The sequence below is a fragment of the Sus scrofa genome, chromosome 14 (genome assembly GCF_000003025.6).
Source record: "Sus scrofa isolate TJ Tabasco breed Duroc chromosome 14, Sscrofa11.1, whole genome shotgun sequence".
In the NCBI taxonomy this organism is placed as follows: Eukaryota; Metazoa; Chordata; class Mammalia; order Artiodactyla; family Suidae; genus Sus; species Sus scrofa.
This window is the reverse complement of record NC_010456.5, coordinates 103889184-103916920: the sequence shown is the minus strand read 5'-3', so window position 1 is coordinate 103916920 and position 27737 is coordinate 103889184. Positions and strand designations below refer to the sequence as shown.

Sequence of the window (27737 nt, the reverse complement as noted above, 5' to 3'; positions counted from 1 at the left end):
TTACTATTTGATAAAACAGGGCATATTAAAAAAAATCAGTACTTGGAGTTTCCATCATGGCTCGGTGGTTAACAAATCTGACTAGTATCCATGGGGACTCAGGTTCAATCCCTGGCCTTGCTCAGTGGGTTAAGGATCCCACATTGCCATGAGCTGTGGTGCAGGCTGCTGACGTGGCTCAGATCCCGTGTTGCCGTGGCTCTGGGCGTAGGCCAGCAGCTACAGTTCTGATTCAACTGCTAGCCTGAGAAACCCCATATGCCACGGGTACGGCCCAACAAAGACCAAAAAAAAAAAATAAATAAATAAATAAATTGTGACAGTCTTTTAAAGTCTGTGAATATGCTATACAAGGAAAATCAATGTATAGGATTGTCTCTACTTTCAAGGAAGTTACTTGTTAATAAGAAGAATAAAGCCTGAATATAGCAAAAGCTAATTAACTTAGGTAACCTAAGAAATAGCACTTGGTCAACAGTAGATTAGCTGCCATCTGAGGAACTAAAATGGCATACACTTTGCTGTACAGCAGAAATTAAAACAACACGGTAGATCAACTATACTTCAATACAATTTTTAAAAGTATGACATGAATGTTAGAGTTTCTGCTGTGGTACAATAGGATTGGCAGCATCTGGGGAGTGCTGGGACACCGATTCAAATCCCTGGCTTGGCACCATGGGTTAAGGATCTGGCATTGCTGTGAGCTGTGGCCTAAGTGGCAACTGCAGCTCTCATCTGATCCCTGGCCCAAGAACTCCATATGCCGTGGAGAGGCCAAAAACGGAAAAAACAAACAAAAAAACCCAAAAAACCAAAAGAAAAAAGAAAGACACGAATGTAGAGGAAGAAGAAATCACACTGGGCAGGAGTTGCCTGATAAGGTTTCATGGAGGAAAAGTGGCTGAACTAAGGCTAAAGGAGGGTTTAAATTTGGGTAAGTGGAGAGAGGAGAGGCATTAGGCAGGCAGGGTGACATAAGCTAAAGGACATAACATAAGGATGGGTGGAGGAGACAGTCCAAGAGGCCTCAAGGTAGAATGAAGTTACGATTGTGGAGAACACTGGTAACAGGTTAGGGAAATGGAATCTTTTTCAAGTCAGTGGTTCTCAATTTTTACCCACTATCCTATGACAAATGATTTGTGATTCATTCCAGTGACTATATCCAGATTTCTGGGGTGTCACCAACATTTTATGAGGAAGCCTTGCAATATTCTGTCTCATCATGATTATTAATGGAGCAACCAGAAAGACTGCTCACTATGGACCTAGCATAGATGGGTTATGTGCAATTTCTAGAGTATTACATATAATTCCCTTAATCTCCTTTTTCTTCAGGTGCTCTTTAGTTTATATTAAAGAAAAGCAAGTTATATCACCTACAAACCTATGTGTGTCAACTATTACTAAGGTTATTATGAAACACTTAATCAATATACGTCCTGCTTTTAAAAATGATTACTTAAGGCAAAGAAGATGGTAAAATTTGAAGTAAGATGTTGAAAGGCATTATTTTAGCAAGATTTATTTGGAGGGATGGATTGACAGAAGAGAATGAAGTTAAAACAACCAAGAGGCTTCTTTAGCCATCCAGGTATGATGGAGGAATGACAGTAAGTCAGGTCTTAAAGACTATGGAAGGAAGCCATAGATGTAAGACATATCAAAAGAGAAACTGGACTAGATCAATTGACTAGATACAAGCTATGAAGTAGAGTTAAAGGTAATCCTATGTAGGCTATAAATTGAGTAGATGGAAACATAATTGTAGAAATCAAAGATATAGGAAAATTACAGCAGGGAATAAATTTAGGTTTCAAATTGAGGAAAAACATAAGTTTTACTTCAATAATAGTGTGAAGGCACAAGAGGTCATTTAAGGAGAACCAAAGTGCTCTTACAGAATTTTTTTTTTTTTTTTACTTTTTTTTTTTTTAGGGCCACACCTGAGGCATATGGAGGTCCCCAGCCTAGGGGTCAAATTGGAGCTACAGATGGCCTATGCCACAGCAACACCAGATCCAAGCCGTGTCTGTGACCTACACCACAGCTCATGACAATGCTGGATCCTTAATCCACTAAGCAAGGCCAGGGATCGAATCCACAATTTCATGGTTGCTAGTCTGATTCACTTATGCTGCGACACAACGGGAACTCCTAAACTGCTCTTATAGGATTGAATCTGGGAAAAGGTTAGGGCAAAAGGCACAGGTCTGCACACAAAACACAGAGTTATGATAGCTGGAAATCTTTAAGGAAGAAGTATAAAGTAAGAAGAGTCAAGGGCCTGGGACTAAATCTCAAAATCTAAGTCTCTCATCTTTACCACCAGTTACTGATTTGTAGCATTGTTTTGTAATAGCAAAAAGCTAGAAATAATTGTCTAATCAACAAGAGACTGGTTAGTAAAGTGTTGAAAATCTATACAAAGAATGCTATGCTCTTCTCCATACTTTTGTGAAAAGATCCTCAAAATTCACTGTTTTTGGAAAAAGAGGTGTTTATGTTTAGATCTAATATCCTTCCTTTTGGAGGGGAAGGTATAGTGTATGTAAGAGAACATTTATTTTTTCTTGCATATGAACAAAGAAAGTATGGAAGAATATATCTGAAACTAATACTAGGGGCTACATGGTGAGAGGGGAACCTGGGCAAATGAGCGAGAGGAGTAGGAAGTCTTTCCCCTAGATAGATTTTTATATATTTTCTTATTTTTAAGCCATGAGAATGTTATTACTTGTTCAAAATAATAATTTTTTTTGTCTTTTCTAGGGCTGTGGCATATCGGGATTCCCAGGCTAGGGGTCTAATCGGAGCTGTAGCCGCTGGCCTACGCCAAAGCCACTGCAATGCCAGATCTGAGCTGCATCTGCGACCTATACCACAGCTCACGGCAACGTCGGATCCTTATCCCACTGAGCAAGGCCAGGGATCGAACCTGCAACCTCATGGTTCCTAGTCAGGTGGGAACTCCCCAAAATAACAATTTTTAAAACTCCTAATAAAAACCTATCTAACTGATCTTCATATCAAAAGTAACATCATCAAATAGAATAAAATAGTGAACCTGCATCACTGTCACTGCTCCATAAGTCACAGCTGTCCAATAGATAGAGCCAACCATTATTCCCGCTGCAGCAAAAGGACAGGCTTTTGAGATCAGTCTATCTGCAAGATCCAAGACGTAAACAACTGGACCTATAATACAAAGAAAACAAGTAAAGTTTCAACATAATACCTTAAAAAAAAAAAGACCTGTTCAGTATCTTCACAGATCTAAAATATTTTAATGAAGTTGGGTGTTCTGATGCTTTAGAAATAACTTTGATAAATGCAATAGGAACCTGAATTTCAAAAGATTTAGAATTTCTCAGTCATTTGCACGAATAGCTAAGTTTTACTTCCTAAATCTGGGAAACACTCTCTTCAAATTTTTATCTTTATCAGTAAACCTAACACAAACACAGCTGCTTCTTAGGAAAATAGTTCTCTTACTCTGTTAATCACACTGGCTACAGCAGAATGACATGGCCATTTCAGCCTGCTCTTTCCCAAACAGTTCCTGGCCACAATTAGATTCTCTAGTACTTGATAAGAATATAACTTCTTTGACTTCACTCATTACTTCCTTAGCAGTGTATGAAGGCAATTAGGCTATTTTTTCTTTTTTCTTTTTTTTTAAAAGGGCTGCACCCATGGCACATGGAAGTTCCCAGGCTAGGGGCTGAATTGGAACTGCAGCTATCAGTCTATGCCACAGTCACAGCAACTCGGGATCTAAACTGAGTCTGTGACCTACATCACAGCTCATGGCAATACCGGATCCAAGGCTATTTTCTTCAGGTTACATCAAGTCAATCTATCTTACTTTGATTTTCAATATGCTACACTTAGCTGAGTATTACTCTCTAATAAGGTTCTTTTAATGATCATGCCAGTTTTTATGGCATTCTAACAGTTGTATGCGCCAATTATGCTTCTATTATATGTGCCTACTAAGTGAAATTTGGTTACTACCTCCCTCTGGTAGTTACTTAGGAATTGTTACACTTGGAGGAATTCTAATTAACTACCATCAAGCCCAATATAATTTAGCTCCAGAATTTTCAAGAGTAGTGAAAAGGTCTTGGGCCTGAATTAGAGCAAGGCCGAAAGAACTGAATATCTTAAGCTTAACTAAAGGAACATGAAACCTTGACTTAGTAATCATCATTTGTTGAATGCCTTCTATCTACAAATATTACTTAAGACATTTTCTTAAGAAATATATGAGTTATTACCTACCTCTGGGGGTTACAATCTACAGGAGGATGCTATATACAAAATCAATTTATTTTCATTGTACAAAGAAATTAATATCACTAGTCACTGTATAAAGAGAGACCACATTGTGAAGAAGAAAGAACATTAGGAGAGATGTCCAAGAGATCTAAGATTTAAATTTAGCATATTTACCTACTTTTGTCAAAATATAACTTACATATAACATTTAAAACTATGACAAGATATCTTTTGGGACCAAAGAGATAAAGTAAGCCTAGTTCAGTGCATACTGACCCTACATCCTCTAGTAATAGTTAGCAATTCTTGAATATCTACATGATAGTAGGCACTCTGCCACACATGAGTCATTATTTAATCTCATAATGTAGGATTTAATCCTTAAAATACACAAATTTGCTGGGCTAGGTTTATAACTTCCTCAGAAGGCACAATAAAAAGCATTTTAGTGAGTCACCAAAGACCCCTCTAGTGCTGGTACAAAAAGCTAAATAGGTGAATATAAAACCTCAAAACTTCAGCTTTTATATTCCCTATCGTAATTATTAAATCAGAAAACTGAAGCCACAAGAGAACACAACTAGACTCTTTACAGCACATGTATCTACCTACCCACATCACACCTATCTGAAGTCAATCCCTTCACTTATATACCAGATCTCACCCCCCTGCCAACTCAATTCATGGCTCCAGCAATTCACTTCTACTCTCATTTCCCCCCACCCTTTACTGGATTATTTTCATCAAACCAACATGTCATTTATTTCTTCTGTCTTAAAAAACAAAAACCCCCACCACCCCCAAATTCTTGATTCTTCTTTTCCCACTGCTTCATTTCTCTGCTCCCTTTACAACCAAATTACTTGAAAGACTTCTGTTTTCACTCTCTCTCCTTCAATTCTCTCTTGAACCCCCTCCACCAAAACTGCTCATCAAAGTCCTTAACAACCTACACACAGCTAAAGCCAATGGCTTAATCTCAGCCTTCCTCTATTTGGCCTTCCACCACACTCCGACAGATGTTCCCTTCTTCCCAATATGTGGTTCTTCATTGCATTGCCAGGACGTCACTATCTCTTGGTTTTCTTTCTACCTCACTAGTCAATCATTTTTCAGTCCCCCTTGCTGGTTCCTCTTCTTCTTGACCTCAATGAGGCCCATACTGTCAACTTCTAACTCATCATATTCCCTATTTGATTATTCTGCTCTATTTTATTTTTCCCAGAGCACTTATCACTTACTATACTCTAATTTACTTGTTAATTCTGTTTCCACCTATTAATGTTGGGTTTGAGGAACTATGGTCCGTGGAATGTTTTTGTAATTAAAGTTTTATAGGAACATGGCCACATGCAAAGCCTAAAATACAGTTGCCCCTTGAACAAGGTGGGTTTAAACTGTGCAGATCCACTTATACTTGGCTTTTTTTTCCATAGTAAATACTACAGTACAACACAATTCTGTTGGTTGAATTGATGGATGCAAAACCATGGACAGAGGGGAACCGTGGATACGGAGGACTGACCATAAGTTTTTTTTTGTTGTTGTTGGTCTTCTGTCTTTTGAAGACCGCACTTGAGGCATATGGAGGTTCCCAGGCCAGGGGTCGAATCAGAGCTGTAGCTGTCAGCCTATGCCACAGCCACATGAGATCTGAGCCGTGTCTGTGGCCTATACCACAGCTCATAGCAATGCTGGATCCTTAACCCACTGAGCAAGGCCAGGGATTGAATCTGTGTCCTTGTGGATGCTAGTCAGATTTGTTTCCACTGAGCCATGATGGGAACTCCCTGACTATAAGTTAGATGTGGATTTTCGACTGCACAAAGGGTTGGCACTCCCAACCCCATGTTTTTTAAGGGTCAACCGTATTTACTTTTAGGCCTTCCTTTTTCATTATTTTGTATGAGGCCCAAGTGATAAGACTATTTTCTACCCAGTCAGAATCAGATTCTATTAAGAAAGAAGGTATTTTATCTGCTTCCAACTCACCTCCCCCTCCTCCCACCTTTTCAAAAGGGTAGTTAGAAAAATGTACTGATGGAGCAAAGCAATATAACTTCTAAGAAAAAGTAAAAGGTCAATTAGATGAGAAATAGTTCCTAAAAAGTAATCCATCACCACCAATTTTACCTAATGAACATGGACAATATAGAGATATTTGAATTGTCTTTCCCTTAAAAGATCTCAGAAGGTTCTAACACCGTAAACTCAATTTTCTCCCTAAATCACTGGGTATGAATTCTTTCTGTACAAACAAAAATAAACAAATCCTCATACTTCCTTCTGGAAAATATTTTACTCATCCCTTGGGTCATATGAAACAGATGTGCTGGATTAAATGAACACACTGGTTGCATTTTATAATCCCCAATTCTAGTTTTCCTGACAAAAGTTTGTCTGAGCTTTTGTCTTAGTTTATTTTGCCTAAACCTCTCAAGTCTCTTCCAGATAGAAGAGTCCAAGATTAGTTTAATATTTAAAAGGAAGGGTAAGTGATCAGTGTTAAAAATGCCATTTAGAATCATGAACTGCCACTGGGGGAAGTATTTCTGAGGGCTAAAGATTACCTAGGCAAGCTATTTGCTGAATAAGAACAATCACTGAAAACTTTTTTTTTTTTTTGGCCTTTTTGCCTTTTCTAGGGCTGCTCCCGGGGCATATGGAGGTTCCCAGGCTAGGGGTTGAATCCCTGCTGTAGTCACTGGCCTACGCCAGGGCCATAGCAACGCAGGATCCGAGCCGAGTCTGCGACCTACACCATGGCTCACGGCAATGCTGCATCCTTAACCCACTGAGCAAGGCCAGGGATTGAACCCTCAACTTCATGGTTCCTAGTCGGATTCGTTAACCACTGTGCCATGACGGGAACTCCAATCACTGAAAATTTCTGGATGGCATCCCTCAATCATACTTTTCTTATTAGGAAGCTTATCATGTGCTACTATCCTATGACTTGGTGTCATTAAAGGAAAATAGCCCCAGCCACTAGATTCTTCTTATTGTCCTATTACAACAAAAAGAGGTATGGGAAATAAAGAAAGGCAAGACTCTAGCCCTTAAAAACCTCAATTCTAATGGGGAGAAAGAAGTATGAATGAATGCAACCTCACAAGTTAAAAATGTAAGGTTAACAAGGTTTAAAAAAAAATAAAAAATAAAAAGGTTTAAGTATTTTAAAAAGGCGTTATTGAATTTTTAATGCCTCAGTGGGCTTCATCACTTATGTTTTCAACAATACTGTATTTATACAATGAATGGCAATTAGAGAAGATTTTTATAAATACAAGTTTTGAAAATTCAATAATTTAAAGGACACTAGGAAATCTACTGTGAATTCTTTTGTACAATAAAGCTTTTGTAAAGAAAATAACTGTACCCTAAAGTTTTCGGTAAATTCAAATTTTCACATTTCAGATTTGAATGACATCAAAGAAAGATCTGGGAACTACTAGGGAAACTCCTAAGTCCATGTCTACTGAAAAGAAGTAATCAATTTTATCTGGCAGACTCTGCAAAAGTAGATTTGTTGTGATTTAAATTTAAGTCTGTATGCATGGTGTTAAAGGTACATCTTGAAAATTATGAAATTAATGACTGAAGGGCAGGTAATACATAGTGCTCAGAATATCCTGGCATTGCTTACTATGATATCCAGAATTGCCAGGACTTTTCTTGGGGATAGAAAGGTATCCTCAAAAACATGCCTGACCAGTTCTTGGGAAGTAATTCCTAAATGCTGCTGGAGTGTTCTAACACAAAACATAATTGAATGCTTCACAAGATAACCTTACGTAAGTTCCTGAGATGGTATCAGCTCTCATGAACTCCAGGGTTTCTGTTAAATGGTCACATTTAAAAAAGAGATTTAACAAGAAAAATATACTGCAGAAGCTACTCAAGTTTCCGGGTTTTACTGGTTTGCTTTTTGCTTTGCATACAACTAGCTTTGACCCAGACCCAACTCAAATGCCGACTTGCTAAGCCAAAACATCAACCCCACTTTGAGATTCAGAACCATCCAGAATTGCAGATTGTGGAGGCCACCAAGAGTCTAACAATGTAGTTCTAAATTTCTTTCCTTGCTCGAAGTCTTCTTTTTGCTGCACACTATTTCTGGAATGTCCTATCCCTATTTTGATTAAATCCATGAAAACCCAACTTCCCAATGAAAACTAACCTAACCTGATAGAGGCTAATTGCTCTATCCCCCCCATTCATATCCACGAGGCTTCCTTTACATACTATCCCACGAAATGCACTTACCCCTTTGCTTGTGCATAATGTTAGTACTTTATATTCTTGTTCAATGTTTGCTCAGTTGTCTCAATGTCCTTTATGTCTGTCCATGTCAGCATCATCTTAGACTGAAAACTCCCAGGGGGCAGGGGTCATGTCTGTTTAACTCGTTTTGTACAGTGCCTAGGATAGAACCATGTACAGATAGGTGCTTAAAAAAATGCTTTTTAAATGATGATTGGCATCACTCTTAGGGACTCTCTAAGCTATCTCAGCACATGGTACTGGGCAGTATATCAGGGCACTTTGGCTTGTTTCACAGGGTGTTAGAATATAATGGCACAGGACCTAGCTGCAGCACTCTGTGGCAAGTATCTGACTCAATTACTTGTTAAAAAACAAAAGTATTAATTACATGGTCTCAAGACAACAAATGTAGATTTTTTTGAGGACATGAAATAATATCAAAACCACAATTCAATTAAGAGTTAAAAGTATGTGGGAATTTTAATGGGTAGTAGTTTTAACTTTTAATTCTTTCTCTAGAATTCATCACTGTTTTATACACTAAGACTCTGGAGGCTAGATCTAAGAGCCTCAGACGAGTTTATGTAAGTTTCATTTTTAATTGCTGTATTTGTGGGTTGAGATTTTACCGTTTTTTATGTAAAAACAAACACCCTGCAAACTCAGCTGCAAATTATTTTCCTTAATAACAAGAACTTAGTCAGATTGTAAACAGAAGAAAGGCTATGTTCTTGGACAATTTTTTATTTAACCAGACTAATAATAATTGACCAAAAACCTCTCACAACAAAACAAACAACACTAAAGAATAAAAGATCTAGAGTCGAAGCAGATGAGCACCATGTTCCTCTGTGTGTGTGTGCGTGTGTGTGTGTGTGTGTGTGTGTGTGTGTGTGTGTGTGTGTGTATGAATAGTAACTAAAGACCATTGTGGTATTTGTTTATGATTACATAGTTTGTGCCAAGGGAAAGCTTAAATTTATTCTCATTGGAATAAAATAGCCCATAGAATATTTGAGAGCTATAAGGTCAACTATTAAGTACTTATTAAGCACCTATTGTACACACAGCATTTTACTATGTATTAAAATAAATGTAAATAAAATTTAACACACCAGCCTCTGCCTCCAAGGAGCCTACAATCTAGTCAGGGACAAACAATAAATACACATTAAACAACTGGAAAACTTTACAGCAAAATAAACAAACATATGATAGTATCATACAAACTATATAGAAAGATGTTAATAATTTTTTAAAGTTAAGATTATAGATGGGGTAAGGATAAGAGTTTTTAAATTACTGTATGTATGTACTTACTAATTAACAGAAGTTAACCTTGAACCTAGAAATCTATGATCTGAAAAGGAGGGGGCAGGCCAAAAGACCTAACTAGAAGCAAAAGACTTTATTCAGAGGGTTTACATGTGTTTAAAAATCTAGTATGCCAGTAAAGTAGGGGTTAATTGATAGAAACTGTGGCCAGATCTTTGAAGAACATAACACAATAGGAAGTTCCTGGTGAGAGACATGCTAAAACAAATAAGCTATTTTAGGAAAACTATGATTATTTAAAGTCAGAACAAACTAGAATAGAATCTGCATGATTTTGTGTCCAAAGTGAGTACAAAGAAAGACAATGTAACACTGATCCCAAAGTAGCTTAATATAAAAGAGAGTTGAATTGGAAAGGATAAAGAAACATCAAAATTTATTAGAGAAAAACATTGTTTTGAATGTCTTTTTATTAGGATAAAACCATTCCTAAGGTATTAAATTCTCTGAACTTCAAAATAAAAAGCTGAAAAAGTTGTCATGATGAAAGAAAAACCATTGTCAGTTATTATTATTACATAAAAATAGATGGCAATATTAATATTCAATACTATATATATGCCAAGGAATTGTTATTACATATTCTTTTTCTTTAAACATACCAATATATATATATTTCAAATTCTCCATGATGAGAATTACCTTTATTAATAAGAAAAACTACTTTTTTGAGAATAACGTAGGCTATCATAAAATTTAGGCAACCATACCCTAAGGAAAGTCAACTTTTTTGGCTGTGCTCATGGCATACAAAAGTTCCCAGGCCAAGGACTGAACCCATGCCACAGCAGTAACAACGCTAGATCCTTAACCCGCTGTTTCACAAGGGATCTTTCTAAGGAAAGTCAACCTACCGTTACTGTTTCATTTTCTTTTCCCCTTTATATGAGAAACTCACCTAAGGCTCCTTAGGAGGCAAAATAACAAGGTGGGTAAGGATTAGGTAGGGTCTACTATATGAACATGGACAAAATGCTATCTCTGGACCTCAATTTCTACATGCGTAATGATAATGAAGATATTTACCTCAAAAGTTTTTGTGAAAATCAATGTATACGAAGCTCTTAATATAGTACTTAGTGTTCTGCTGTAACAACATCAGATATTAGCTCTTTCAAAAATGGCATACTAAGGCATAAAAGAATTTGGGAATAAGAGGTATAATCCAAGAGAGATGTTTGAGGAAAATTTTATGATTTAGAACTCTGGTATAAAAATAAAACCATTTCTGAGTTCCCATCGTGGCGCAGTGGAAACAAATCCAACTAGGAACCATGAGGTTGTGGGTTTGATTCTGGGCCTCGCTCAGTGGGTTAAGGATCCGGTGTTGTTGTGAGCTATGGTGTAGGTCACAGATGCAGCTCAGATCCGGTATTGCTGTGGCTGTGGTGTAGGTGTAGGCCGGCAGCTGTAGCTCTGATTAGACCTCTAGCCTGGGAACTTCCATATACCTCGGGGTGTGGCCCTTAAAAAAAAAAAAAAAAAGCAAAAAAATAAAAACAACAAAAAAACCCCAAAACCATTTCATAAAAATCTGAGGTAAGAAATTAAGGTATTTTTTGCTTAAAGGACAAGGAGGAGGGAAATCTGACTAGTATCCATGAGGATATGGGTTCAGTCCCTGGCCCCAATCAGTGGGTCAGGGAACCAGTATTGCCATGAGCTGTGGTGTAGATCGCAGACATGGCGTGGATCCCACATTGCTGTGGCTGTGGTGTGCTGGCAGCTACAGCTCTGAATCAACCTCTAGCCTGGGAACTCCCATATGCTGTGGGTGTGGCCCTAAAAAGCAAAAAAAGTAATAATTTAAAAAATAAATTAAAAAACCCTCTTAATTATATGAAGAAGGTACTTGAGTTCTTAAGCCTATACTGGTTTTCAAGTACTGAAATAAGCCAACGATGTACTTTGAGAACAATCAGTAAAGTAACAGGTTGGATTTATGTGAGTAATAGAGGGCCATATGGTTCAAGAAAAACAATGGAGACATTCTTAGAGAGTAAGGATAGCTTAGAAAATAAAAAAGTAAACTGAAGCAATGGAAAACTTTAAGTTTGTGGAAAATGTATTTTGTATTTAGTACCCTTTTTCAATCAACAGCATTCTTTCTTGCTTTCAATGGTTTAGCCACCTCACAAATAAAGCAATGTAAATTAAAACTATGAGATCCCTTTTCTTTTCTTTTTAATGGCCACATCCATGGCACATGGAAGTTCCTGGGCCAGAGATGGAATCTGAGCCACAACTTTGAACTATGCCACAGCTGTGGCAATGCCAGATCCTTTAATCCACTGTGCTGGGTCAGGGAACAAACCTCCGCCTCTGCAGCAACCGAGCCTCACTAGTTGGATTCTTTCTGTTTTTTTTTAGGGCCGCCCCCACGGCATATGGATGTTCCCAGGCTCGGGGTCTAATCCAAGCTGCAGCTGCCCGCCTACGCCACAGCCAAGCCGGATCCTTAACCCATTGAGCGAAACCAGGGATTGAACCTGAGTCCTCATGGATATTAGTCGGGTTTGTTAATCACTGAGCCACGATGGGAACTCCACCCTAGTTGGATTCTTAACCCACTGCTTTATAGCAGAAACTTCTGAGATCCCTTTTCTTACCTAACAAATTGTACTGATTAAAATGTTAGCCAATCTATTGGAAGCTGTAAGTAAAAATGCAAACTCATCTATTGCAGGTACATATACAAATGGTGTAACACCTATGGAGGTGAATTTGGTAATATCCAGCAGACGGATATGCACAATTCACCTTTTGACCATATAATCCCTTCTCAGTTCATCTTTAGTAAGTATTCTAAGCTAATAAATGCAAAAAAAAAAAGGAAAAAGAAAATTACAATGCCATTCTTCTGTGCAATCTAATGAAATAGATCTAGAAGAAATAAATGAAAAAAATTATCAATCTCTGCTAAAACCAGTAGATGGAAGCTGACAGGGAACTCTACTGGATGCATCAGATTGATAACACCTATATCTACTCATCAGTCTTATAAAAAAAAAGATAACTACACATTTTTCCTGCTTTACTGGGCTATTATTGACATATAAGTTTAAGGTAGGGAATGTTATAATTTGATAAACGTATATATTGAGAAATGATTGCCACAATAAGGTTAGTTAACACCGTAATCCTCTTACATAATTTCCATCTTTGTTGTGGTAAACACTTGAGATCTACTCTCTTAACCTTCATTTATATAATACAGTTGTTGTTAATTATGGCTACCATACTGGATGCCTACAACTGACTCTTAGAGTTTGGCTATTTTAAAGTCCACTTATAAGGGAAAACATATAGTATCAGTCTTTCACTTATTTCACTTAGCAAAATGAATGCCCTTAAGATACACCCATGCTATTGCAAAAGGTAAGGCTTCTTTTTTTTTTTTTTTTTAAAGTGGCTAAATATTCCTCCATATATATATATATATATATATATATATATTCCTCCATATATATATATATATACACACATACACACACACACAAACACCATATTTTCTTTATCTATTCACATGTTGATGGATGCTCAAGTTAGTTCCGTGTCTTGACTATTGTGAATAATGATGCAGTGAACATGAAGGGGTAGGTATCTCATTGAGACGGTGATTTCATTCCTTTGGATATCTGTTCAGAAGTGGGATTGCTAGATCATAGAATAGTTAAAAATTTGGGGGGGGCATTAATCTCCACATGTTTTTCCATAGTGGCTCTACCAACATACATTCCAACAAACAGTGCACAGAATACTCTTCCTCTACAGCCTTGCTAACACTTGTGTACTGTCTTTTTGTTAATTGTCATTTCTAACAGATGCGAGGCAACATCTTATCGTGGTTTTGATTTGCATTTCCCCAATAACTAGTGATGTTGGGCATCTTTTCACTCATCAGTTGACTATTTGCATGTCTTTTATGGAAAACTATCTTTTCAAGATCTTCTGACTCTCACTATGGTGAAGTGGGTTAAAATCCAACTGCAGCAGCTCAGGTTGCTGAAGAGATGCGGGTTTGTTCCCTAGCCCGAGAAATTCCATGTACAGCACATATGTGTAGCCATTAAAAAAAAAATCTTCACCCATTTTAAATCAGATTGTATGTGGTTTTTGCCTTTTTTTTTTTTTTGTATGGATTCCTTATATATATATTTTGGATATTAATCCCCTGTCAGGAGTTCCCATCGTGGTGCAGTGGGAACGAATATGACTAGGAACCATGAAGTTGTGGGTTCGATCCCTGGCCTCACTCAGTGGGTTTAGGATCCAGCGTGGCTGTGAGCTGCGGTGTAGGTCGCAGACACAGCTTGGATCTGGTGTTGCTGTGGCTCTGGTGTAGGCTGGCAGCAACAGCTCTGATTAGACTCCTAGCCTGGGAACCTCCACATGCCGCAGGTGCGCCCTAAAAAGACAAAAAAAAAAAAAAAAAAAGACAAAAAACAAACCAAAAAACCCCAAAACCAAAAAAAACCCATCAGATAGATGGTTTGCATATATTTTATCATTTTCCATAGGCTGCTTTCACAGTTTGCTACTTTTTTCATTTGCTGTGCAGAAAATTTTTTTTCCTTTTCTTCTTTTTACAACTGCACCTGTGTAGTAGTTCCCGTCTTGTCTCAGTGGTTAACAAACCTGACTAGTATTAATGAGGACACAAGTTTGATCCCTGGCCTTGCTCAGTGGGTTAAGGATCTGGTGTTGCCATAAACTGTGGTGTAGGTCTCAGATGTGGCTCGCATCCTGCATTGCTGTGGATGGGGTATAGGCCAGCAGCTACAGCTCCAATTCAACCCCTAGCCTTGGAACCTCCATATGTTGCAGGTGAGAATCTAAAAAGACAACAAACAAACAAAAACAAAAAACCCTCCACCTGTGGCATATGAATATTCTGGCCAGGGGTTGAATTGCAGCTGCACCTGGGGCCTATGCCACAGCCATGGCAATACTGGATCCAAGCTGTACCTGTAACCTACCACAGCTTGCATAACACCAGATCTTTGACCCAGTGAGTGAGGCCAGGGGTTGAACCCACATCCTCATGGGGACAATGTCAGGTTCTTAACCCACTGGGCCACAATAGGAACTCTATAAAGTTTTTTATTTTTACTATTACTTTGGCCAAATTCACAGCATATGGAAGTTTCTAGGCCAGGAACTGATCCCTCGGCACAGCAGTGACAACACTGGATCCTTAACCCGCTGTGCCACAAAAGGACTCCCTGCAGAAGCTTTTTAGTTTGATGTAGTCCCATGTATTTAGTTTTGCTTTTGTTGGTTGTACTTTTGGTGTCATATCCAAAAAAATCATTGCCAAGACCAATATCAAGGAGACTTTCTTGTTTTATTCCACTGTAATTTCCAATCTTAAACCTCTAATCCATTTTGAATTTTTCCAGCACCATTTACTAAAGAGACAATTCTTTCCTCATTGAGTATTCTTGGCTCCCTTGTCAAATATTGAACATGTTGTTGAACATGTATGTGTGGGTTTAATTCTGGGCTCTCAATTCTGGTCCACTGGCCTACATGTCTTTTTATATTACTACCTTATTGTTTTATTAAAGCTTTGTAATAAAGTTTGAATCAGTAAATGTGATGTCACCTGCTTTGTTCTTCTTCCTTAGGATTGCTTTGGCTATTTGGGAGTCTTCTGTGGTTCCATACAATTTTAGGATCATTTTTCCTACGTCTGTGAAAAATGTTATTGGACTTTTTTTTTTCTCTTTTTCTCCTTTTAGGGCCGAACCCGAGGCATGTGGAGGTTCCCAGCCTAGGGGTCTAATCAGAACTGTAGCTGCTGGCCTACGCCAGAGCCACAGCAACACCAGATCCAAGTCTCGTCTGCGAACTACACCACAACTCATGGCAATGCTGGATCCTTAACCCGCTGAGCAAGGCCAGGGATCAAACCCTCAACCTCATGGTTCCTAGTAAGATTTGCTTCTGCTGCACCATGACGGGAAACTCATTATTGGACTTTTTTTTTTTTTTTTTTTTTTGGTCTTTTTAGTTATTTCTTGGGCTGCTCCCGCAGCATATGGAGGTTCTCAGTCTAGGGGTTGAATCGGAGCTGTAGCCACCGGCCTACGCCAGAGCCACAGCAACGCGGGATCCGAGCCGCGTCTGCGACCTACACCACAGCTCACGGCAACGCCGGATCGTTAACCCACTGAGCAGGGGCAGGGACCGAACCCGCAACCTCATGGTTCCTAGTCGGATTCGTTAACACTGCGCCACGACGGGAACTCCCCATTATTGGACTTTTGATAGAGATTAAACTGAATATATAGATGGCTATGAAGTATGGACATTTTAACAGTATTAATTCTTCTAATTCATGAACATAAGATAGCTTTCTAATTATTTGTGTCTTTAATTTCTTAAATCAATGTCTTGTAATTTTTTCATTTTACTCACAAGTATTTATTATAAATGGGATTTGCTTTATTTCTTTTTCAGATAGTTTACTGCAAGTGTGTAGAAACACAAATGATTTTTTTTTTTTGCTTTTTAGGGCTGTACCCGCAGCATGTGGAGGTTCCCAGGATGGGGGTCCAATCAGAGCTAAAGCTGCTGGCCTATACCACAGCCACAGCAACACTGGATCTGAGCCACATCTGTGACCTATGCAGAGGCTTGCAGCAACAAAGGATTCTTAACTCACTGAGCGAGGCCAGGGATCGAACTTACGTCCTCCTAGATATCATTTTGAGTTCTTAACCCATTGAGCCACAATGGGAACTCCAATAATTCCATTTAGAATAGCATCAAAAAGGAATTCCCTCATGGCAGAGAGGGTTAAGGATCTGGCATTGTCACTGCAGTAGCTGGGGTCACTGTTGTGGCATGGGTAGGATCCCTGGACTAGGAACTTCCACATGCTGCGGTGGGGGCAAGCATCAGAAAGAATGAAACACAAGGGATACAAACTATTAGGTATAAAATAAGCTGCAAAGATACAGCATGGGGAATATAGCCAATATTTTATAATACCTATAAATGGAGTTATGATTCACCTTAAAAATTGTGACTCACTGTATTGTACACCTGTAACATTATATTATACAGCAACTACATTTCAATATAAAATAAGAATTTAAAAAATCCCTACCTTAAAAAAAATGAAGGAAATATACCAGAATAAATTTAAGATCTGTAAACTGGTAAGTATAAAACATCACTGAAAGACATGAAAGAAAAGTAATCTAATGTGAATCAATCTCTGCTACCCCTGTGAACCAAGACAGCAGAGGAGATACTCCTCCTCTGAATCCTCCTGTTTAGCTAAACAAGGTGACTATCCAGTTTTAAACTTCATGCTTCATGGAAATGCTTTTTTTTTTTTTTTTTTTTTTTTTGGTCTTTTTTTGTCTTTTGTTGTTGCTGTTGTTGCTATTTCTTGGGCCGCTCCCGCGGCATATGGAGGTTCCCAGGCTAGGGGTTGAATCGGAGCTGTAGCCACCGGCCTACGCCAGAGCCACAGCAACGCGGGATCCGAGCCGCGTCTGCGACCTACACCACAGCTCACGGCAACGCCGGATCGTTAACCCACTGAGCAAGGGCAGGGACCGAACCTGCAACCTCATGGTTCCTAGTCGGATTCGTTAACCACTGCGCCACGACGGGAACTCCGAAATGCTTTATTTTTAATGGAAGACCAACTTTTTTCATTCGGTGTAGCCTTCATGTTTTAAATCAATGCTCCTTAAATCACATAAATTATCTGATGATCTCATGAAAATGCAGATTTTGATTAATTACACTGGGTGTGGGTATGGGTGGGGCTATGGCTCTTAATTCTTAACAGCTCTCAGATGATTCTAATGCTGCTGGTCCTCAGATCACACTTCCAATAGTTTTTAAGCACCTGTACCTATATACATGTAACTGTCAAAACTCACTAGAAAAAAAACCCAAAGCCTAGGATGGGAAGCAAATAATGAGAGGAATGGAAGTCTGTCTGATGAGTTCTCTACGTTTTTTATAACTGAGCACAATATATTCCCTACTGAAAATTAAGAACATACATTTGCATCATCCCTCCATTCTGGCTACTGCTAAGAGCCAGAAAAGATGCAAACTTTGACTAGCTAACCAGACAGACTGAGGCTAAATCCATAAGAAAAATTTTTTAAAACACCTGTTACACAGAGATCATCTCATAGAATGTTAACCATCACCTCTTTCTGCATTTTTCCTTTGTCTTTTATTCCTTCTGTCCAGAGTTTCCTAAGTATCATTTGGGGACCAATGGTGTTCCTTGGCAATCAATTGACTGGTTTATTATAGATAATTTGACTTTAAAAAAGTGATAAAAGCTTTGATCACAAACATTTCACAAATTTGAAAAGACTATGACTTTCAAGGAAATTTTTTTAGGTTCTTAATTGCTGTTATGTTCCAAGTGCCACATGTGCTTTACAAAGATACTTAAGAGGGGATTGTTTCAGCTAACAAACTTTGATGTCATGTGAGTTGTTTATATTGGTTAAATATATATTTTGTTCCTATCATAATGTGTTAAATATCCAATTTTGGAAAATGAGTCAATGGCTCAAAAGTGTTTATTAAAGAGTAATAGTGATAAAAACACATTTGACTCAGAATGTCATAAATGGTAAGTAGTATGAATAGAGTGAAAATAGTATGATCTTATCACAATGGACTGCGACTACTGAATTACAAGTTATTAGTTTGTACCAGGAGACCTTCTTGTTCCCACCATACTGTAATGCATTTTTAAATGGGGACTTAAACATTATAAAACAGACAAGAAGCCATAGAAGCATTCACATAATTTTCAACCACTCTAGTAAACCTATCAAAGCCTACATTATAAATTTTGTCATTGGAAGCAAAGATTAAAAACTACAGTCAAAGGAACTTCAAGGCATTTTAACAAAAACAGGTATAACTATAGTCAGCTACAAAATCAATGACAAATATGCTCAGAAAGAAAACAATCTACTGGTAAATTTCTTATATAACACTACTAGACATTACATAAGAGGTGAGGTATATATGAGTGAAAACAGTTACTCTGATGTATGCTCTTAAATATTTTTTTTCATGGCTACATGAAACTATTAGTATTCAGAGTATGAATCAACTCTTGGTATAAACATAATATGTAAATCAAGAAATAAAGACAATTTTAGGGAGTTCCCGTGTGACACAATGGTTAGCGAACCCAACCAGGAACCATGAGGTTGCAGGTTCCATCCCTGGCCTCGCTCAGTGGGTTAAGGATCCAGCGTTGCTGTGAGCTGTGGTGTAGGTTCCAGACACAGCTCGGATCTGGTGTTGCTGTGGCTCTGGCATAGGCTGGCAGCTGTAGCTCAGATTTGACCTAGCCTGGGAACCTCCATATGTCGTGAGTGTGGCCCTAAAAAGACAAAAGACCAAAAAAAAAAAAGAAAGAAAATTTCTGTTCTGATTATCAATGAAAATACACTTTAGAGAAGGGATTTTCCCTTAACCAATAATTATTTTTGAATTTTGACCTGAAAACATATACTGGGATCAATATGGCCCAAAGCACTAGCCACGCACCTGAAAGTCAACTCACACATTCACACATGGCTTCATTTATAGAAAACATCTGGCATTTGAGAGTAAGTCTTCTACTCCTGAGTCTGTTAAAGACTGAATGGAAAATTGTGACTATAATTCAAACTGCAGTCCCTGGACAGGTATCCCCAGCATGTCATAACAGCAAGAAAGAAGCAAATACAACACTGCTTTTCTCTCTTGTCAGGAGGAAAGATGCTAACAAAAACTTCAAATGAATATATGTATTTTTTCCTATGACACCAATGTCAGTAAAAAAATTTCTATGATTATCTGTGGCTTACTCAAGTGGCAGATCTCCATGACATATAGTATACTGAATAACTTGAAACTCTCATATGAGGGTGCAATAACAATTCTTATGATAAAATACAAAGACTAAATCATGATACACATGGTTTACCCAAAGAGTTTGACTTTTCCAGAATCTAGCCATTTTCTTTCCTTGCTGCAAAATGAAATCAGTGTCTTATTAGCTAAACTTTAAAAATGCATTCAATTACCACACTAGACTTGCAAACATATTTCCTAGAACTTAAATACAACCAAAAGGGCAGAATCACCCACTGCCATCTTCCAAGCTTCTCTGCTGTGGGCTTACATTTGTTAATTCAGTGCTTCATTGGACATTGCAGGTAGTTTTCAGTGAGAATTCTTGCAATATTTTTTTAATCCATCCATCTAAACAGCTAAAACATCTAAAAGAATCATCCTTTACTTGCTGCTATTCCCAACAACCTATTGTTGAAAAGTGGAGTTATCTAATTTGGCAGAACTAAAGAGTAGTTAAAGAAGCAGTTAAATAGGAAACTCTAACTTTTAATTTAGTAAGCCAGATAGCAATACGGTGAAAGACTGCAGCAGTAATTTGCATTTTGTGATGCTTATAGTACTTTAAAACAATGCTTTCATATTATAATGACAAATTTTTGGATTACTCTTTTGCGGTACTTCACCTAAAATCAATGGTATGCATAAAGACCTATCAATGAGGTCCACAAATTCAAAATGTTTGAGAAGCACTCCTTTCTTTACTATTTTCCTTTCATAGGAAGCCATCATTTCTTCCTATGCACTGTTAGAGAAATATAGACAACTACAGAAATTTTGTTTGCCTTTATTATCAATCTTCTTACACTAGAAAAGCAATTAACTATTTGCATTTATGTTGCCTCAAACATAAATGACCCTTAAAAAAGGGTCTGATTTCAACATGTATTGCAACTAGAAAAAACAACATCTAATAATCATTTCCAATTTCTCCTTGAACCTTATATCCTCACAGAGTCATTTTTTTCCTTCTGACCTTCCCAGAACTGAAACTGCCTTCATAAACCTCTTGATGACAGTTAAGGGTAAAATTAAAAATGTTTAACAACTGGTATGGTATAAACACCAAAGAGAATGATACCAGTTCATAATCATGTGGTTGTAATGGAACATGCTACTAAATTATCAGCCTTAGTTACTTTACACATGGTAACTAAATTATCAGCCTTAGTTTCTTTAAACAGTCTGCTACATTTATTTTAACGCCAGCCCCATTCTCAAGGACCTTTGGTTATTCCTTGACTGCCAATTCACAGAAAGAGAAGAGCAGTTTTCATGACAGACAGCCACATAAACTGGATTCCAAAGGTGAGTTTAACACTGTCTTTTATTAAACCTTTAATTTCCCTACTTTTATTCCTTAATAGAAGAATTTAGAAAAATAAGTATTAGAAAGAACACATGATTGTTTTCTTTCTCCCATACCAGTGGTTTCCAGAGAATGAGGCTCTTCAGTCAACTTTTTATTATAGTTTGTTATTTGATTTTATCCATAGATGTCCAAGTTCTTTACCTACTCAACCAAATGAAAACTTAATACACAGACAAATGGAGGGATTTGGAGATATATTAAGGACAGAGTAAACTGTTAGAAAAACAAATAAATGTCTGACATTTAGAGAGAAAACAGAAAGAGAACAGAGAAATTCACAAAAAAGCAAAGAGATGAGTCATTTCAAAATAAATATAGGATCACAGAGTTATGTATAATATAATAACATGACACATATTTGTGTTGGTTTTAAGAATCTTCTTACCCAACTTTGGAAAAACTATTAAGTATTCAGCATTGCACTGAGGACATGCCACTCTGGCTGTACTGTTTCCTCTTTGTTTTTCATCCACCCAGCGCTGTAGACAAGCCTGGTGAACCCATTTTGTAGATCCTCTGCATCTGCATGGTCTCACCCATTCAGCTGTTCTATCATCTTCATCAGTGGCAAAACATACCCAGCAACTTCTATAAATCAAAAGAGAAAATAACCACATTATCTTTAAGACCCCAGCCTCCTCTCCACTGCAACTCTCAATGGGATGAGTCTACTATGTTACATCATAGAACTTTCAATTCTATATTAAAAGACTGAGGAGACAAAACAACCAACACATTTCCAGTAGAGTGGTTTCTTCTTTTTGTTTTTCCTTGTATTCTTCTGCAGAATCTTAAACGTTTTCAGAATATTGTTTTTGTGTACTTCCTCCATCTTTCTAGTAATTCTTCACCTTCTCTAATAAACCAGAATGTAGAAACAATTCTCAAGCTGCTTTTTTAAGACCTAATAATTCTTTGAAGAGTGGTAAATACAAGAATATGTGAAATTCAGTGTATCTCTCATTTCATCAACATTAACCTCATAACCTCTTGAACTTGAAGAACTAAGGTAGTACACAAATTATTTCACATATGGTCTCATTCAATTTTCAACTAAGACAGGAAAAAACCCCCACTCATTTTTCTTTCTGGTAAAGTATGACTATAAGAGAGAAAGATGATTAAATTTAAAAAGTCCAAAGGGAAGAATGAAGACATCAAGATAAACTGTTTTAGGACAGTGATATGGTAAATTTGGGCCTACATGTTCTATTATAGGTATGACTGTTTTCTTTTTCTGTGGGAATTAAAAATTCTGAAATGATTAATTTTAAAACAATTTTCCTATTTCGGTTTTAAGAATACTTCATGAATTCTAATTTATTCTTGTGGAATCAGGTTGCAATTCCTTTTTTTTTTTTTTTTTTTTTTTGGTCTCTTTGCACCCACAGCCTATGGAGGTTCCCAGGCTAGGGGTTGAATCGGAGCTGCAGGTGCCAGCCTATGCCACAGCCACGGCAACGAAAGATCCGAGCCACGTCTGCAACCTACATCACAGCTCGTGGCGGCAATGCCTGGACCCTTAACCACTGAGCAAGGCCAGGGATTCAACCTGCATCCTCATGGATGCTAGTCAGTTTCATTTCCACTGAGCTATGATGGGAACTCCAGGTTGCAATTCCTTATTTGTTCTCCCAATTAACACAAGTTTTGACACCAATTTCCATTATGGCACATACAATTTAATTCAATGACACCATTCACTGCCTGCCCCACCATCCACAGTTAAAGTTTGACTGCACAAAAGGAAATAACTGCTAATTAAAGCTTGTTACCTACTGTGCACTTTTCATATAATTAGATAAGTGATTTCTGTCAAAACAACTAGCTAACTATGCACAGTGGGAAAGCCTATATATATATAGCTAGGTACTAGAGATGGGTGAGGTCTCCAGTCTTTGTAGAACAACATGAATTTTAATTGTGTGCTCCAATTAAAATTTTTCAATTAGAATAGAGAAAAAAACTGAACTGAATACATGGCAACAAGATCCAAAACATGCTTTTACTCAGCTTTCAAATTTAGGTTTCTCACATCTACCTAGGTAAAACTGGAGGTAGGTAGCATTTGTTTGAGCATGCTCTCTGATCCACCTCAGGCAAGCTGTCTGGGCCCTCATGCTATCTTAAGCTTATTCAAAAATGTCTCCTTCTCCACCTTCTGAAACTTATACTTTAACCATTTTTTAAGACTACAGTTGTAGCATTAAGTCATTCACACTGTTGTCCAACCATTACCACTACCCATGATTTGACTGGGTTTCACCAGTTTGTTTTTTTTCTCATAAAATTTCAATTGACAAGTAAGGAGCATATAGACCAGTTAATTGTGTTAGTACATATTTTCCCCATTAGGAAGGTGATTTTTTTTTTTTTTTCTTTTCTTTTTAGGGCCATACCAGTGGTATATAGAAGTTCCCAGGTTAGGAGTTGAATCGTAATTATAGCCGATGGCCTATGACACAGCCACAGCAATGCCACACCTGAGCTACGTCTGTGACAACGCTGGATCCTTAACCCACTGAGCGAGGCCAGGGATCGGACCTGCATCCTCATGTATCCTAGTCAGACTTGTTACCGCTGAACCACAATGGAACTCCCTTCTAAGTTTCTCATATCAACAATGGAACATAATCAGTATTAAGGTGAACTGAATTTTAAATTAAGCCAAATACCAGTCATTAGGAAATAAAACGTAAAAGAACCTTAATACTATGTCACATCAAATGAAATGGCCTTTGTCTGTTTTTTGACTTACATAAATAGCAGTTTCATATACTAATCTAATGGGAATACTTGTATATCTATAATCCCCATAAATTCTGGATAGATTTAAGTTTATTTTTCACCAACATTTTACAACAAAAAATTTCAAAGCTTCAAAAAAAGTTGAAAAACTGCTTCTGTTTGGTGAATACCATATTTGTATCTAGATTCTATGATTCTTTATCATTTTGCTATATATGTGCTTTACCATATATTAATTCCATCAATCCATCTTATTTTTTGATTCATTTCAGTTTCAGACATACTTTATCCCTGAGTACTTTCAGTTTTACCTTTTAGAAGGTACTCAACTGACATTTAAAACAGGATTTTTTTTTCCTTTTTAGGACCATACCTGCAGCATATGGAAGTTCTTAGGCTAGGGGTCCAATCAGAGCGGCAGCTGCTGGTCTGTGCCACAGCCACAGCCACAGCCATGAGGGATCTGAGCCGCATCTGCAACCTACACCACAGCTCACAGCAACACTGTATCCTTAACCCACTGAGCCATAATGTGAACTTCAAAAATAGGATTTTTTTTTTCCTAATTTCACCACTATGGTAGATAAGATAGTTGGAAAATGATACACAGTAAAAAGTTAGGCATTAAACCTAACTGGAAGTGTTAATACCAATAACCTTGTTTTATTATTGTTTTATTCATAGTGACAGTATACAGCTTACTAATTTGGATTTTGAAGCTTATGCTCACTAGAGATTAACTGAAATTATCCTACAGAGGAAATAATAATAAAGAAAACTTACTGATAACAATACTCTCAAAAAGTTTTGCTGAGTTTCAACATCTACCAACTTACCACATCCATTTCCTACTTATTTCAACTGCTTAACAATAAATCTGATGATGGCCATCTGAGATCAAATAGTATTACCCATAATATGTAAACTTCTGGTAACACCACCAAATTACTGGATCTAAATATTATAGTTTTGGGTTCCCTTGTGGGGCAGTGGGTTAAGGATCTGGCATTGTCACTGCAGCAACTCCGTTTGACCAATGGCCTGGGAACTTCCACATGCTGAGGAGCAACCAAAAAATAAAAAAAATTAAAAATTACAGTTTAGATACAAATAAACGAAGTGGAAACATCTAACTTAGTAACAGTACAAAATAAGTACACAACTGAAAACTACAGAAATTGACCACAATTTACTGAGCATTTATGATTCCATGTAGTTTCACTGGTTCCATGTGGCTACATAAACAAAATAAATGGAAGATGGTATCTACCTGGAAAACTATAATTTACTTGGGGCTACATCTAGTAGATGCAAGAGATTTGTTCTAAGGTTCCAGTGAAATTATCGTAGTACCATAGGAACATCCATTTAAGAAGAAAGAATAAGTAATAGTACAGAAAATGTTACCTTCTAAAGAATTTACCTTATAGGGAATAAGAGTTTAATCTATGTAATATGGAAAGAATATTAGTCTGTGAAATAAAAGGGTCAGGTACATGGGAAATTAAAGTATATAAAAATAGACACATAATATTTTTAGGCTGACAGACTGTAAGACAGAATTTTTAGTGTTCAGGGCTGGAAATGAGCCTCTGCAGAGACCCAAGCAGGTGCAATCGGACTCTTAACTCACCACACCATAGCAGGAACTCCTAAGTCTTTTTAAAAGTGAGAAAAGTGGGAGTTCCCTAGTGGTTTAATGGTTAGAACCTGGTGCTTTCACCACCCCAGCCTGGGTTCAATCCCTGATCTGGGAACTGAGATTCTACTTCAAGCTGCTGCCACAACCAAAAAACAACCAAACAACAACAACAACAAAAAAAAAACAAACAAAAGGAGGAAAGAAAAGATTCCTTTACATATTTTGTTCCCTACTCTCATTTCCCTGAGAGCTCAGCAGGTTAAGGATCCAGTGTTGCCACTACTGTGATTCCTGGCCAGGGAACTTCTGGATGCCACAAGGCATGGACGGAAAAAAAAAAAAAAAAAAAAAAAAAAGGAAGGATCAATTTGGATAAATTAGCAGGGGGAAATGATTTTATTATAGGGATTCTCAAAACAATTGTCTCTGGACTAGCAGTTCAAAATCACTAGAGAGGACTTCCCGTCGTGGCTCTGTGATTAATGAATCAGACTAGGAACCATGAGGTTGTGGGTTTGATCCCTGGCCTTGCTTAGTGGGTTAAGGATCCAGTGTTGCCGTGAGCTGTGGTGTAGGTTGCAGACGTGGCTTGGATCTGGCGTTGCTGTGGCTCTGGCGTAGGCCGATGGCTACAGCTCCAATTCGACCCCTAGCCTGGGAACCTCCATATGCTGCGGGAGCGGCTCAAGAAATGGCAAAAAGACAAAACAAACAAACAAAAAAACAAAAAAAACAAAACCCAAAATACAAAAAAATCCAAAATCACTAGAGAACTTACAAATTATAGAATATAACTATAATTCTACTTTAAGTTATTATATATTTTAATGTTATAATTTATGAGATGGCAATTTTAATGCCCTTAAAAAGTGAAAATTGTCTATTTGCCATTTTAAAGGACAAAGCCAAAAAACCTTTCAAAGTCCACACCCAAGAAGAGGTTGTAATTTCTGACCAAACTCTTAAGAGTTTCTCTTAATTTCCTTTCCTTGTTTTCTTCAATCCTCCAGTCTCTCAGAAAAGTTCTCAGTGTAAAGCACAAACATTATCTGAGAACTTGCTAGAAATGCAAATTCTCATACCCACCCAGACACACAGAATTGGAAACACTGAGAACAGGACACAACACTACATTTAAAAAATTTACTTACTTCAAATTTCTTATTATTTTTCTTAATTGTGGTAAAATACATAAAATTTACCATCTTAATCATTTTTCTTTTAGGGCCACACCCATGGCAAGTGGAAATTCCCAGGCTAGGGGTCAAATCAGAGCAACATGGGATCTGAGCTGTGTCTGCAACCTACACCACAGCTCACGGCGATGCCAGATCCTTAACCCACTGAGCAAGGCCTGGGTCAAACCCACGTCCTCATGGACTGAGTTTGTTAACCGGTGAGCCATGACGGGAACTCCATCGTAACCATTTTTAAGTGTACAATTAAGTGGTATTAAATACACTTATACTCTTGTGCTACCATCACCACCACCCACCCTTGTAATTCTTCATCTTGTGAAACGAACTCGAATTAAACAACTCCCTAATCTCCTCTGTCCCAAGCCCCTCACAGATTATACTTTGTCTTTATAATTTTGACTACTCTAAGTACCTCCTATAAGCAGAATCATCCACTAATTGTCTTTTTATGTCTTCAAGGTTCATCCACATTGTAGCATATTGCAGACTATCTTTCATTTTTGAGGCTGAAAAATATTCCATTATATGCAGATATACCACATTTTGCTTATCCAGTTATTGGTCATAAATACTAGGGTGGCTTCAAAGTTTTAGCTATTGTGAATAATGCTACTATGAACATGAGTGTACAAATCTCTTTGAAACCTTCTTTTCAATTCTTTTTGGATATATACCAAGAAGTGGAATTGTTGGATCATATGTTAATTTTATTTTTAATTTTTTGAACAATCACCAACGTTTTTAAAAACAAGCCCTTCAGGTGATCATGATACTTAAAGTTTGAGAATCTCTGCTCTGGCCATTCTTCTTTCCCTTTTCCAGTTTCTTCCCTTTATAAGTTTTCTCAATTTACCATAATACAAAAATGGAATTCTATTTTACATTCAATGTAAACATTTTTAAGTTATTTGGTTTTTAATTTAAACAGTAAGAAAAATGCTTGAGACTTTCTCTCCTAAGGAAAAAAGCTAGCTGAATTTGGGGA

General features: G+C 37.5%; 1 protein-coding gene across 1 annotated transcript in view; it reads right to left on the bottom strand.

The window, feature by feature from the left end:
- Positions 1-27737, bottom strand: part of MARCH5 (membrane associated ring-CH-type finger 5) — a 53542-nt gene that overhangs the window by 7929 nt on the left and 17876 nt on the right. Inside the window, exons 2-3 of the mRNA XM_001927572.5 lie at positions 21549-21751; positions 3071-3201 (exon numbers count right to left, since the gene is read on the bottom strand). Coding sequence (XP_001927607.1) covers positions 3071-3201; positions 21549-21751 — 334 coding nt within the window. The remainder of the gene's footprint in view (positions 1-3070; positions 3202-21548; positions 21752-27737) is intronic.